Source organism: Patella vulgata, chromosome 1, assembly GCF_932274485.2.
Source record: "Patella vulgata chromosome 1, xgPatVulg1.2, whole genome shotgun sequence".
NCBI classification, from domain to species: Eukaryota; Metazoa; Mollusca; class Gastropoda; family Patellidae; genus Patella; species Patella vulgata.
In genome coordinates this window covers 15,018,942-15,035,347 of record NC_065879.2, presented here as the reverse complement: position 1 = coordinate 15,035,347, position 16,406 = coordinate 15,018,942, and the positions used below count along the sequence as shown (strand labels likewise).

The following is a 16,406-nucleotide window of genomic DNA, read 5'->3' as shown; positions in this document are numbered from 1 at the left end:
TGTTTAAATTGTTTGATTGTATTATATCATTATTGATTTTAATTTTGTATAGTTGAATTAAGCATAATTATTTAATTTTATGTATTTCAAACATCAGAAAATAAACCATTCAAGCTATGTGTAATGTGTTTGTATGGTTATGTTGATGGTTAAATAGGTTGAGAATTGAAGCCAAATGACCAATTTTCGCGTAAAAGGGATCTGCCAGTTGGTGTTACAATGCTGAGATGTATGGCTTTTCAGGAAATAACACGGTTCTGGAGAAAAATTAATATTTAAAAATAGCTGCCGGTCGATATTTAAGGATATGGGTTTACTGTTCCATGTAATTAAATTAATCATTAAAAATATAACCTACAATTTTTGTTTCAATTAAATAAGTTAATCTTAACAATAATATTAGGCTATTGCATATTTTGATTTAAATAATTTAATCTTATCAGTTGAGGAAGAAAGAGTTGGTATTTCAATCTAATAAGGTGCCTATAAATTATATAATTAATCATCCAATTATGTAACATTAACATTGTCTGATCGCTTTATTTAATAATACATTTATTAATTTATCATAAAAGTATTGTTAATTAAAGATGCGTTTTTAAATGTTAAACAGGCATGATGTAAGAGCTAAATCTGCTTATTGCAGGTCTTTCTTTGGGCCTTAATGTTATGTAAATTATCAATTAGACATTTATTAACATGAAAAGACCATAATCAACTCTCGATGCCATCTGATTGCTCAGATTTTAAATAGATTAGAACGGTATGGTGGTAAATTTTCAATATATTCAATTTGCATTATCTATTTTTGAAATGTTATAGTTAATAACGAGAACGACCAGCCCTTTATCTAAATCTTACATAATTCCCCTTCAAATTTATGTCTATTGTTATTGTTTTATTTAAATTTAGGACATAAAGAAATATATTTTGGTTCTCGCTTGGATGACGTGTTTTAATTTTTTTTTTTTTTAAAAAAACCCTAACAAAACAGTCTTGTTAATTACCCCGGTTACACGAAGTAACTCTGTAAAAAAATTTGACTAGATCTATAGGCTAATTTGTCAAGTATGCAAACAAGTTAAATGTTAATGACATGAATGATATTGGATACCGTAATCATATATTCATATAAACAACATGATGAGATAAATGTAGTACCTTACAATTTTTAAAAACTCATCTGTTACAAACAAGTGATAACTTAGAGCTAAAGACTTCGTGTAGGTATGTTTTGCCAAGCGCTATGAACACAATTTTTGCGGAATTTTGGCGCTATAGAAATGGACGTTAATTATATTTATTTATTTGGTTCTTCTGGAAAAATACATACATCTATTTAAACACCAAAAGTACTTGGCTGTACTGTTCAAAAGCTTATAGTTCCAAATTTTTAAACAAAACATCTTTCACATGATTTAATTAGCTATTTATTTTTATATCGAAGCCCGAAGAACAGGAAATCAAATTGGTGTGGCCAACATTGAAATTTCAGATATCAAGGATGAAGTTGCCTTTATCAACTCTTGTAAATCTTTTAATGTACAGGATTCCTGGAAGAATCTATTTTAGAACAAAAATTCCTTTTCATTGATAACTAAAGCAATAATTCCTTTTTTATTTAATACTAATAGTGTTTTCTTTTTCCTTATATATAATTGTTATATCTACTGAAGCTAATTTAATTTCTCAACAAAGCCTAGATCAAAAAGACTATGAAATAATTGCTTACATTGGGGTGGATTTATATAAGTAAACTTTTTTTCCAGTTGTGCAAGCTGAAAAAAAAGTATGTGTGTATTTTTTTTGGGGGGGGGGGGTCTGCATTTATAAAATTAACTAAATTAAATGACAGAGCGTCAGAGGGACTTAAAATAAATAAATGGCCATTTTCTAAAATTATTAATTAGGCCTAGATTGGAAAAGAATTTTGTAGGGATATTTACATCTTTATCAACTAAAGTATACAAACAAAGCTGAATTTATTTTAAAAAATGCACATTTGAATATAAACAAGATTTTTAAAACTGTTCTAATATACCATGCAATTGATAATAAAATGCAACATCTAATTTTATTAATCATACTATAGATAGGCCTATACCGTAGGCCTGTGTGTGGCACAGAGGTGCGGGTTAGTTAGCTCGCAATATAACCTTTTTCCTTTGGCAAATTAAATTGTAGAACATTTTTTTTGAAGTATTAGAAAAATAAAAATAAAGGTGTTTGAAGTATTATCTCTATATCAAAAATATTTCCTAATTTTAGTGTAAATTGGTACGGTACATGATTCATGAATGAAGAAAGGCATTTTTTGCCCATTTGTAACCTTTTTTCAACTTAACGTCACACAGTAGCTATTTCATCTTTTGCAATAATCTAAAAATATTTTGGAAGGAGATATCTTGTTCTTTTTTTTTCATATAATTTTTATATACGTGTTCATTTTATTAATTTCATAAACGTAAGTTTCAAAAATGTCAATTTCGCGTGTCACTGTGCGTACGTACTGTCGAAAGCTAGACCGGAAGTAAACAACCCCCCCTGCGCAAAAAAATATGCGCACGAACCAGAACGCAACATCACGTAAAGGGCTTAAGACGAGTCGGCAATCATACGGTATTATCTATGGTTCCATAAACCAGATGATGCCATACCGATTTAAAAATTAGAAGAAAGCGCTAAATAAAATATCGCTATAATGGGCCTATTGTAAACAAACAGTGAGAGCAGACGACCGGAAGTAATGAACCCCCTTTCTCGGCGTTTCACGCGTTTCGCAACATAACGTCGAGAATTCGCGAGTTGGCAATCATACGGTATTATCTATGGTTAAACCTAAGGCCTGTCGTCTGCTCTAATTAAACGCTCCGCCAATCAGAAGGATTGGAACGTCGGCTCGCGCTCACCAACCAATGAAATGACTTCGAAGGTTAGCGCGAGTACTACGGCCAATCACAGTGCCTGGAACAGACGCTCGTGTAAAACGTCAGTCAAATGCCGGAGTTGGTGAATGAAGCTTGTCAGAATCCGAGACGATGAATATTTGAAAAATACGGTTGCAATCTGCATTGGTATGCTATCTTGCGTAAGTATTCCTATCGCCCTTGAGATGGGGCATATTAATACGAATTATTGAAACATGACAAGCTGAATTTCGACCAGGGTAGAACTAGTTCTCACGCGTTGACTTTGTGAAATCAAACGCACGCGGTCTGCCTCCATTTGACACTTCCAAACGGCTGACAATAAATGAGTAGATAAACTTTAAATAATATAGCAGGTTAATGTCATCTCTAATTCTATGACCGTTTGTAGACTTTGGCCGCGATATATATATAATAATGATACTACTAATAATATAACAATAATTATAGTTTTATTCTCGTGCAACTCGAGCAGGGAAGTTATCACAAACATGTCACAAAGTGATGCATCTTCTGTCTGATTCATCGTAAATTTTAAACGGATTTCTTCGATTATGAACAAACTACTTAACTTTGGTTATTATAAACTTACCTGTGTGTTTGTAATGAACTCCCGTTCGATAAAATCCATTGCACAAACATGTCACAAAGTGATGCATCTAGCTATAACTAAATAGCTTATAAAAATAACAATACTGACTCTGGTGCATGGCACATATTAATGTTGACGTAATGATACTAAGTTAGCAATACTAAGTTAGGTCGATTCAGCTCTAATATTAGCTTTGCCTCCGCGCGTAACACACCCCACCCCACCCCACCCCCACCCCCCCAAAAAAAATTACATAGTAGGCCCAAACTCCTATTTATTTACAACAATTATTAGGATTAGTTAAGATTTTATCTGTATAAAACCTGTACATATCCCAATATGATTTACATTGCTAAGATAAAACACAGTGAGAATCATCCTGGAAACCTGTGTGAAGTGAAAATTAACTGTGTTCCATAAAATTGTCTCTAGTTAGCCTGTTAGTAATATTTTGTTAATTTTTTTCTGCCACTTATCAGAGTGAATCGCATGTAGGTACCCAAAAACATTATCGCCTAAACCAAATATTTATTGGCCGCTCAGCCAGCAACGTAACCATAATGCTTTTGCACGCGGTGTCTTGGTAGACAGCATGGCCACATGGTGTTTGTTTATGTTTTTTAGGGGTTTCAAAAATGAGTTAGGGTTAGGGGTTTTAAAAATGAGTTAGGGTTAGGGTTGCGGACCCCCCCCCCCTCCAATATATATTTCACGGATACGCCTCTGTCCACGGGAATAAATTAATATTTGATATTAATCGGCAACGTCATATTGTACATTGCTTATATTGTATTAAACTATTGTAGTATGGAGGAATATGGAAATAAAATTCATAAAACAGAAAGGTTTTGACTGATTAACATCACATTTTTACATCAAAAACATTAAATGAATTAGAATATAAGGCAACCCGGGAATGGAAACGCGCACGTGCCACGCAGTGTGCAATAAGGGAAATTTTGCCTCGCCGAATTCAAGGGTTCTATCGTCCCACACATTTTCTGCGCCGAATCAGCACATGACAACGGAGATACTGTGTGATATAGGGAATATGTTGCCCGGACTGTTGCACTACGGTTTACTCTTCTAACGGGCGAAGACTGGTAACGACTAGACACTACTCCAGCGAAATCGAGACCAATTGGTTAGCGAGTCATTAAGCTTCATACATCCTCTAAAAGATTGCTATGTAACTAGTAACATGTAGTGTAGGCCATCGAAAGTATAAGAAAAAGACACGAAATAAAGATCTGTATTTTAATCAGATTGTTACTGATCACTCTTAGAACCATATACATAAAACACGTGCCACTATGCTTATAATATGTGAGAGCTATTAGTTGTCGTATGGGAACACTTGTTGACGTTTCTTTAGCAAACAGCTTATGTTAAATCTTTAGACTAACTGACCATATTATTAGTTATATTGATGTTAATATGTATCACCTGTTTTAAATTCTACATTTAGAAGACTAGTGGATCCCATTCTATATTTTCGATAATGTTAATAAAATCTATTTATATATTCTAGCCCATCCCTGTTCTGAATGAAACATAGCAGCTCAAGATGTTAATTCTATATCATATCCTAGCTAGCTCACCAATCTGTACATGTAAGAGTCTTTAGTATTTTATAAATTAGTACTCCTCTCGTGGGATTCAATTCATAAGTATCCATAGATTCCATTTATGAGTTGTTCATTATCGTTGTTATCTACCTTTAGCCATGGACAGCTAATTAATCTTTGTACAGATTCGTGGAGAACAAAGCACCAGTTGTGCATTAATGTCCTGAAATTTGTTTCGATTTTATTTTCTATATTTTCGTCCCTATTTGGTCACCAAATTAGATAATATGTCCATCCAATGTACATACCCACCTTGACGATATTAAGAAGAATACTACAAAGGTGTTGTCTAATGTTTTGTTTTATTTCCAGTGCCTGATATCAAGATTGGCTCAGGAAATGATTCTCCAGATTATCAGTATAACAGTTGCCATGACGATTCTATTAAACAGTCTTATATACGTAGGCTCAAGTCGTCCAATCAAAAGGCGTTGTGTGATAAAAATCCAGATGAATGTAAATCAGATAATGTCTCCGTCGATTGTTAATAACTCTCACTGGCTGGATCTGGAGAAATTTGGTTGCTATATTTTATTCATTATTGACAATATACTCACAATAGTAAATGGCAGTTTTATTTTCAATTCACCAAGTCGAGAATTGCTTCCCCTGATATCACGAATGTACTTTCCCTTGTCCCAACCCCTTTTGCATGACGGATATTCTTGACTATTTGATCGAGAATCGAAGAAGAGTGTTTGAGTTGATATTTGTGATTTTGAAGAGGAGGTATCAAGAGGTTAGCAGATAAGAATTATAGAAATTATATTAGGTCACAGATTTATATTTTCATATTTTATCATTGCTTGATAATGACTAGAGACGCCTAGTCGAAACGTCGCTCAGTAATAAGCAGTACTTGTATGTATTCCATAGAATTGGGACTTGTAGATTAATATTTGATTGACTGGTCCAAGACAAGGTCCACCCCCTTGGATACTTTTATCATAGGATAGCAACATGTTGGGATTTTTGTGGCTATAGAGATTAAGGTCGTAGGAATGTTAAAGTCATTGTTATATGCCAGGAAACATTAATGATTTAGCATTGGGGTCAATGGTGAGAGAATTACCGGTCTGAGCCGAACATGAACACATGCAAGTTACCCCCCATAGAATCCATGTAGACACTTCTTCCGCTGATCACTAGAATGTTGTATTTTAAGTTTTAAGTTGGATTTTATTCTAAATAAACCGAATTGTCAACTATATTTGTTACTACGATGGGTGCGATCGGTAGCAGATATCTTTAACCTGTGCATTAACTTGAATCTGGAAAACCCGAAAACCTGATGATAAATGAAATGAAAACGTATTTTATGGTAAGACCCCTTTACTATAGTGTTAGTCTCGAAGTGACCCCTCCCTCCCTCCCTCTCTCTCTCTCTCCTCTCTCGGTACGTTCTGTGAATGTTGAGCTCTATAAATTCATCATGAACAGTAATATGATATAACTGCTAGATTGACCCCAAAAAACAAAAACCAAACAAACGGAAATGTAAGCTTAGATTGTATCCGTAAGACTAAGTTTCATTTCCCTTACAACAAACAAAATATAAAAGAGTGTTGGCCTATGATTGGCTGTCTATTAATTAGGGAATTCCCCATCTACAGCTATTTAACATGAACTCGTCATTTATTCACAGTGTTAAAATTATGGAAGCTTATTGGAACTCTTGACAGTTGGAATTTGAAATAAGAGTAGGGCGTAACGCCGCTGCCTAGGCGCACCCCACCCCCTCCCATAACCCACTCCGTATGTAATACTATATACATATACTATAGGTTTTTTTTTAGTTCTCTAGTTCTCTAAATGGTGTTCTGCTTATTATAGAGATTCGTTACCTACAGATATGTGACGGGAACTGGGCTAATTAACTATATACCATATATTATTTTACAACATTCTTAACTCACTGACAGTTCTGCCACTATCCATTTCTGGAAGTGTGTTACTGTGGTCCAGCAGTCTGGTGCATAGATTAGTCCAGTTGTATTGAACAAGGTTGATGCAAACGGGTGCCCAAATGAAACACTTTCCCAAAAATGGTAATTACCCCACCCTATAGCTGACGTATCTATACGTTTTATATAAAGCGTTATTAAATTTGATTCAGACCGGCAAAAAGACGTCAGGTAGATTTGTCACAATGTGTGTATCATACATCATAGGTATTCTCGGAGGGACGTTCCCACCGTCTCCTCGGCTAAGAGGCCAGAATACATACATGATGATGTGTTTCTGGAGAAACATAGCTTTAACCACCTTGGCGTAGAGGCCGGGATAGACATCATTTGAGACCAGGATAGAGACATCATGTGGGCTTCTTAGACGGACGTTCCCACAGCCTCGTCGCCTTAGAAGCTGGGTTAGAGACAATATGCAGTATTCCTAGAGAGGCATACCTATAACCGCCTCGGCTTAAAGGCCGTTGGAGATCATCATGTAGACTTAGAAGGATTAAGAGTGTATAACTCTTATAGGGAACTTATATTTAGCTTTTATTTAATGTCATAGCTGTGTGTGTAGAGTTCTGTATTTAACCTCTGTATAGATGTTATAAAGATATATTAACATAGTTATAACAGCACATTGTTCCAGAGTTAATTCATCACAGTGTCACATATAGTGTTATCCCTTCTTCATTGATGCAGAAAGGTAGCTTGTCTGATAGTTTACGTAACCCGGTGGTGCGGGTGCGGGGTAGGGTGGGTGGCTTTTGTGGCTTGTAGCTTGTTTGATCTAGTAAAAGAAAATTAATGTGACACTGGGTAAGATTAGATAAAGAAATGACAGTTCTCGCTATAATAATTAAAAAATAGATAATGTAAATAAAATATGCTGAAAATTTCAGTCAAATTGCTTCACTTTGAACCGAGGTATTAGCCACTGAAATTTAGGCTAGTCTCGGTCGTCATTACTGGCGTTGGTATGATAACAAACGAAGTCTCAATTATTCATTTTTACCGTAAATTATCCATCACAAAATGTATTCAAATCTAGGAAATATCGCAAGCTAAGGATGGCATCGAGAGTTGATTGGATAAGTTAATTAATGTCTAATTAATGATTTAAATACAATGATCAGGCCGAAAGCAATATCTGCAATAGGCAGATTTAGCTCTTGTATAAAGCATGTATAACATATTGTCACATATGCAGGGTTCCCGCGGTCCTTGAAAATCCTTGAATATCCTTAAATTTAAAATTTCATTTTCAAGGTCTTGAATATCCTTGAATTTCGCGGAAATAGGAAAATATCCTTGAATTTCAGTTGAGATCCTTAATTTTGTTTCAAATGTCTTCAATTCCTTTTAAATATGAGATTATAACGATAGTTGGTAATGTTTTGGTTATTTTTAAGATGAAAAATTGTAACCTTAGGCTAAAAAATGTCCTTGAAAATCCTTGAATTTGACGTATATTTATCCTTGAATATCCTTGAAAAAATGTTTGACGAAGCCGCGGGAACCCTGATATGGACATTAACGACATATACAGTGTAGTCCTATTTAATGTAATTTGAGTTAGAATATTATTAAAATTATTGTGGATTTGGGTAGAATTATGTCGGTTTGGGTAAATTATACTGTTGATTGTAGTCAGTGAACACGTGTACGAATGGGACTTTCGAGGGCGAGGAAGTAAGAATTCGAGACGCCGAGAAGTCGAGCGTGACCACATTAGGCTTCCATATAAATTGGAACAAATGGTTAAATTTCATCGCTTATCGGTTAAACATACTTGTTCCTGTCCTTGTAACAGCACTGTTATATATAGTTGTTGTTCGACTAGCAACGGTTTATCTATAAGTAGAGCGGATTATTCGGTAAGTATTTCAGCATGTTATGATGTTTAATGGAAAATGGAATTGGCGTACAGTTGCCTTCGGTCGGGGAGGATGGCCGAATGGTTAGCGTCTGTGCGTTGTATTATTGTCATTGAGTCAACTGCCATGGTTTCGATTTCCCGGTTGTACGAGACAAGGAGTATGGTCGCCTGTCCAACCTCATGGGTTTTCTCCGGCTCCTCTGGTTTCCTCCCACTGCTGTAGCACCATGGGTCTTTTGTCTGACGTGGAGAGCGTACATTGTCAAACCGGTCGCCGCATCCTACATACGACCCATGCATCTTTTCTTACTACATATTTCTGTAGCCTTGTGATCGTCTAGAATTTGTTTCTAGCTGTCTTTACTTCTGCTTCACGTTGTGTATTTACTTCTTCCAGTTTCTTAAGACGTTTGTCTTACCAGGAATAATAATGCATAGTTCGCTTCTACATTTTATATAGCATATAACTGAATACAGGTATACACGCATAGCACAAATTACAATACTATATAGCTAAAACCACTTCTCCACCCTATCCAGCCTCTCGGCTGTCTAGGAACTCGGATGTACCCTCGATCTCTGGAATCTAATGCAAGTCTGTCTTACAAAGTTCCCCGGTTTCTCTTATAACCATATGAATATCACGCACAATCAAGTGTGATCATGGCCCTGAAATTGTGTAATTTACGATATGATTGGTTACTTTAAGCTAAATGATGCAATTAGAATAATTCCACTCACGTGTAATTCTGGTGGTAAATGAGTGACATATGTTTTCGATAAAGAGCTCTTTTTTATATGTCAACTGTCAATTACAGACTAAGTTGATTTAGTGCACACTATATATGTGAATATGTTTGAAATTACTAACTTGCCAAAGATATTAATTAATGAAATATAAAGGCATCTAATTTCAAGAGCAAAAATTCTAGCAATATTATTACATTCGTCCCTTCCTTTAAGACTTTTTGCTCGGTATTGGGTAAAAGATCCCTTGAATCCTTTACAATAACCATACCAATATCTGTAGAATTATATAACTATTCATAAATGTAGCAGAAATCTAGAAAATCAACATATATCACCTCCCCCACTTGCAAGATTTCTGCTAAATGAACAGGTAGGAGACTCTTAAAACTTCTATGTGCTAAACCCTATAATTATTCATGCAACAGGCAAATATCAATAATACTATACTATATAACAAAACTGTGAAAATACAAACACACATAATCAAAAATCAAAAGTTGCATGCAAAAGTTCTCCAAAAAAAGTTCATCACTGTAAAATCCTATGAAAATTCACTAAGCCTAAACACAAAAAAAAACACAAATTGTCTTTTTTAAATCTTCAAGTGTCCTAATTTCAAAACACTATAACACATCACGTAATATTTATATTAAAGTTCAAGTTTCACATTAAATTCTGTCTCAGGAAATGTCAATTTGGTAAACTGGTAAACCCTTTCTTCTTCTTGGATGTGTATTGGTCTGTTTCAGCTACCATAGTGTCAAGTTGAAACCTTCTTTCTTTTTCTTCTAAGTATGATTGGGTTGTACAATTTTATCCGTCAATCAAACATGTCATTGCCATCAGACCAAGAACTAACTATTCCTCAATCTTTATTTTTAAAACTTTATGTTGCTATTAGTCTAACATTATTATTAATATATTATTTCGAAAACGTATTAGCAAATCTTATTGTAATTAAAATTAAACTTTATTTAAGTATTAATAAACTTTGATGTGTCCCTTTAATTATAAATTTTCAAACTAAGTTTGACCTCTTGACCTGAACTGAGTAATGGACAATTTTAGAATTACATTTCTGTTTTATAATTTCCGTTTCTGTTTTAGAATTCCTACACTGTTATTTTATATTTCACCGTCAGTAATGTGACCTGTTTGACCTAATCATTTACAATTTTGTATTTCGTTTTTTATAAACACTAACCGCTATTACCTAAACATTTCCTAACAGACTGACACTGACACAAGATGAGCTCACACCTATGACAATACCAGATTTTAATTTATCTAGAATAGAACTGCCAATCAAATATGATCAGTATATGAATGACACTTCATTCCATCCTACATGCAAAACCCCATTTCATTTAATTTATAACCATGTCCCAAGTGAATGAGTGCACTTTCATCCACAGGAACATTAGTCTATACACATACAGTTTACTATATCCTATATATTAACGCGTCACGTCAAATTTAACACAGTGTTAAAACCTATTGTTTATAATAATCTGACCTAATGTCAAATTACACATTCTAATCATCTCGTGTACATGTCGACAACTTAAAGCAATTAGAAGTATATATTAAACGTTAATATTACGTTTCTAAGCAAAAATTTAATTACATAAAATTATATACGGACAAAATTTACCGTATAACTCCACTTTTCTAAAAAAGTGTCATATTCTTAACTTAACCTCTTATAAAACTCGTATTAATGACTTTGTGACAATCTCACAATTTAACGAACCAATAATTTTAGGGTTTTTTTCCAGGAAAACTATAACCAACATCCCTTGATGAACCATATGGGATTTTTAACTTTTTAACCAAAAGTTAAATTACAACAATTATATAGTATACGAAACAACAAAAAACACAAATTAACGAATCACAGTAAAAACCACGGCCAACTAGGAAATTAGAGTTAATCACTCACAACTTCATCCTTAGATCTGCCGTCTTTCTTCTGCGACCCGGAGACAACATTAGTTCCTTATTTTATTCCCTATTCCGTTTCCTTATCATTATAATTCCTTAGTTATATCAAAACATTTTGTTTAAAACCTACTCCCTAAACTTTCTCTTTAACATTAATTTTACTCAAATTTACTACAGGTCATGTTAACCTGGCAATATAGATACCTATAGCCAGTCATATTATATTGTTTAATATACCTATCAATCAAAACTTATGAATGACTGTAATTTATTCTCTATACAGTTAAATTTTAAATACTTAGTTTCTAATTAGATTTTAACTTTAAATTAATATTATTTGGTCTTTAAACAAATTTAACACATTTAATTTTCCAAACAAAATGTATTTACCCAATTTTTCGAATATCTCCACCAGATTTTTTTTCCACCAGACTTTTTCTGTTGCTGGATTGTACAGGTTTTCTTCTTAACGTCTTCAAATATGTATTCTTCTTCTAAAGTGACTTCTTACCCCAAAGGTTGATACTTCAGCACGCCACCAAATCGAATATGTAAGACTATGCAGTGCTATGCAGTCACTGGTTAGATGTGGAAAATATTACGAGAGAACTCCCCACATCCAAAGTGTGATGCATACTCTCTTTTCTTCTAATCTTCTTCCAAATTTTCTGCTTACCCTAAAGGTCGAAACTGTCACGGCAACCAAATAGAATATGTAGCACCATGGGTCTTTTGTCTGACGTGGAGAGCGTACATTGTCAAACCGGTCGCCACATCCTACATACGACCCATGCATCTTTTCTTACTACATATTTCTGTAGCCTTGTGATCGTCTAGAATTTGTTTCTAGCTGTCTTTACTTCTGCTTCACGTTGTGTATTTACTTCTTCCAGTTTCTTAAGACGTTTGTCTTACCATGAATAATAATGCATAGTTCGCTTCTACATTTTATATAGCATATAACTGAATACAGGTATACAAGCATAGCACAAATTACAATACTATATAGCTAAAACCACTTCTCCACCCTATCCAGCCTCTCGGCTGTCTAGGAACTCAGATGTACCCTCGATCTCTGGAATCTAATGCAAGTCTGTCTTACAAAGTTCCCCGGTTTCTCTTATAACCATATGAATATCACGCACAATCAAGTGTGATCATGACCCTGAACTTGTGTAATTAACGATATGATTGGTTACTTTAAGCTAAATGATGCAATTAGAATAATTCCACTCACGTGTAATTCTGGTGGTAAATGAGTGACATATGTTTTCGATAAAGAGCCCTTTTTTATATGTCAACTGTCAATTACAGACTAAGTTGATTTAGTGCACACTATATATGTGAATATGTTTGAAATTACTAACTTGCCAAAGATATTAATTAATGAAATATAAAGGCATCTTATTTCAAGAGCAAAAATTCTAGCAATATTATTACACTGCTAAAGACCCCTACGCGCAAGCGAATTATTGAAATAAAGTTGAACCGTATGTTAGTCCTGAAATGACCCAGTTTGTGTCGAGTCTACTTAACACACATTGAAGTGCTTGAAGAACCCGGAGAACCCAACTGATTTACGAATAACGCCTCGGTTGGGTGGGTAGGTCGTAGCATATCTAGAATTACTACCAAAATAACCTATACCAGCGCCCATTCAGTTGCCTTTCCCTCTTTCCCTCTACCCGGCCATACCCTGGCCCTTTTCGCTTGCCACTACACCTGTTCATCTGTTCAAGGAACGCCCTGTCTGAAAATCTGCTAGTCCACCCCCTCTCCCAACACACACGCCCCACCCTCGCCCAGTTGCTTCCGGCATCCTTAAAATGTCGTGTTTGCCCATCAATGACTGGATAGCGTTATCGACAGATACGGATCTCGACATTTACTTACATTCTGAGATATAAATATTCGCTTGATATCATGTTTAGACTATTCTGTTTAGAATAGTAATGGCTTCCACCGTTTCCTCAATACAATACTTCAATAATTTTTAGGCTATAATACGTTATCTGTCCCCCGAGCATGGTCCCCCCTAGTGAGTTGTGCATGCCCGCTTTCCGGGAAAAATGTCCCACATAGAACACTATATGGCGAATGCCCGTCTTCTTTAACTCTGTATTGGGCCACGATGGCTCAGTGACTAAGACGTTGGCACGCTTAGACCTGGAGCTCCCGTGTTAGATCCCTGTGTCGGCCGAGGGAAATTTGCCCGGGCAATGGCGCTACGGACAACTCTTATATCGAATTGTAACTGCCAATGGTTCTTTGAGCCGCTTGCAAGTGTGTACATGAGACCTCCGTTTTTATATCATGCGGACGACTAGATAGATAACTGTCCTGGTCAGGCCCTTCGTCCTGCACCGCAAACCAATATCGGGAGCGAACCGAAAACCTCCATTCAGCGAGGAAGCGTCTTACTCACCAGGACTCCTTCCTTTGGAGGGGGTTGGATGGCCGAATCGTTAGCACGTGCGCGCTATATCATAAGGTCTATCATTGAGTCAACTGGCGTAATTTCGAATCTCCGGTTGTATGTGGCAAGGAGTAGGGTCGCCTGTCTAACCTCGTGGGTTTTCTCCGGGTCCTCCGGTTTCATCCCACTGCTAAAAGATCCCTACGCGCAAGCGAACTGTTGAAATAAAATTTAACCATGGGTTAGTACCGAAATGACCTAGTTTGTGTTACGTGGACGTTAAACCCCATTACTATATTATATCAATTTATTATATTTTAGATACCATGAATAAGTGGTCAACTATATCAGTGTTGATAGTAGCTTTATTTGATGTCATTGCTGATCGTACATCAAAATGGGATTTCTGTAATTGTCGATGGCAAGAATGGGCACCATGGTCTAATTGTACGGATAAGTGTTACGGTTATCGTTCCAGAGACAGGGCGGTTAGAGTTACAGTTAAAGAAGGGTGTACGGAATTTAGCGACTGTGCTACAGGTTACGAAGGAGAATATGAGCAAGTCTGCAATAAGTATTGTTTCAATGGGGGTTCATACTTAACTATGTTCGATGGTTGTAGATGTGTACCTGGTACATATGGTCGATGTTGTGATAACAGTAAAGATATATTTTATTACATATATTATCAAATGTTACAATTCAGCTGTTACCATTGTGATAAAAGTTATTTATATTCCATTGCTTCATATATTTAACAATTATTCGAATCAAGAAATTAATTTAAAGATACTTAAGATACTAAGGTTGCCAGTTAGTGAAACCCATGTTTATTTGTTGTTTTTGTTATGGGGGGGGGGGGGGTAATCCAGTATTTGTCTAGTGAGATTGGGTGTTAATACTATCCATACAAAATATCAAATTTGCCATAGTTTTGTTGGAAATAAGCACCCGATTAATACTTTCGGGACAATGTATCTTTAACTTGTTTTTGTTAACAATCCAACTAAAATTATACTCACATTTCATTTCTATTTTAGTCCAATCCATCTTCGTCAGTAATCAGCGGAATGTGATTGGTAGACTCCTGATCATTGCACCAGTCAGAATCTATGATATAGAAAATTTCGCCAAATCCTATAGCTAATTACATTTATTTTCTGTAACACTAAGACTTGCAAGCTATCTTTTTTTAAGTTGTGAAATGTGCCACGCCCGGTACACCGAACAATGGAAGAAGATCCTACAGTAGTCTGAATTATGGTAGCACCGTTACATATAGCTGTAATCACGATTATAGAATGACCTCTGGATCTCCAAGAAGAAAGTGTCGGCATAATGGCGGCTGGAGTGGTTTTATGCCAAGATGCAGATGTATGTACATGTAGAACTGATGAGTTTTTGTTAAAAATGACCTGAGGGCATCGTCTTCCTTTCTCTGTCTGGATTATATTAACTGGAGTGGTCTTATGCCAAGATACAGATGTATATATATCAGATAAATTTTTGTTAAAATGACATGATGGTATATTATTGTAATTTTAGATGTTAATTGGATGTTATTGTAATTTTAGATGTTAATAATTTCAGCATTTTGTAAATTGCAATTAGAATGTATACACGTATCATCATCTTGTATATTATTGTAATTTTAGATGTTAATACATGTTCCAGTAATCCATGTAAAAACGGAGGAAGCTGTATAAACTATGTAGAAAGATATACATGTCAATGTCAATCTGGTTGGAGTGGAATTAACTGTGAAAATGGTTTGTAGTTTTGTTTGTCGTTAACCGAAATGAAATGAAATGAAATTGGGTTTAACGGCCTACTGTTCCGCTCCGACTGGGCCAATGAGGACGGACATACGCCATACAGTGCGCTATGGGGAACATTGTGCCCGGACAGCAGCGCTACGGCCTACTCTTATATCCAAGGGATCTTTTACTTGCATGCCAATGTGTATACTGGAACTCCGTTCTGCTCTATTGACAAGAGGAAATCACAACGGAAAATTGATGAGAATCATGATAAATTAACAGAATGTTCCAATTAATAGTTTTTAAATTCTTCGGCAAATGGACTGGTAGAAATATGGATTTGTACAGACGTGATGGCCAGGATCATCTCATTGATTCTATGTACTGACCCTCAGTATTGATAACTGTTCTTGTCGGGGTTGTAGTTATGCGTCACTGACGCGGAATAAAGCCTCGGAACCCCCCCCCCTCTACTCTTAGACTCAAGTTCCTCCTTCCAGGCTTAAAGGGTCAATCCCGATAATATTTTGGAGATTAAAACTGCTTAATTTTGTGTTA

General features: G+C 35.4%; 1 protein-coding gene across 1 annotated transcript in view; it reads left to right on the top strand.

Moving 5' to 3' along the window:
• The window catches only part of LOC126821581 (sushi, von Willebrand factor type A, EGF and pentraxin domain-containing protein 1), a 32,032-nt gene that overhangs the window by 12,205 nt on the left and 3,421 nt on the right, over positions 1-16,406 (top strand). Inside the window, exons 1-4 of the mRNA XM_050550147.1 lie at positions 8,831-8,976; positions 14,410-14,748; positions 15,286-15,462; positions 15,744-15,857. Of these exons, the coding sequence (XP_050406104.1) occupies positions 14,415-14,748; positions 15,286-15,462; positions 15,744-15,857 (625 nt within the window). The 5' untranslated portion in view covers positions 8,831-8,976; positions 14,410-14,414. Of the gene's footprint in view, positions 8,977-14,409; positions 14,749-15,285; positions 15,463-15,743; positions 15,858-16,406 lie in introns of the transcript that reaches the window.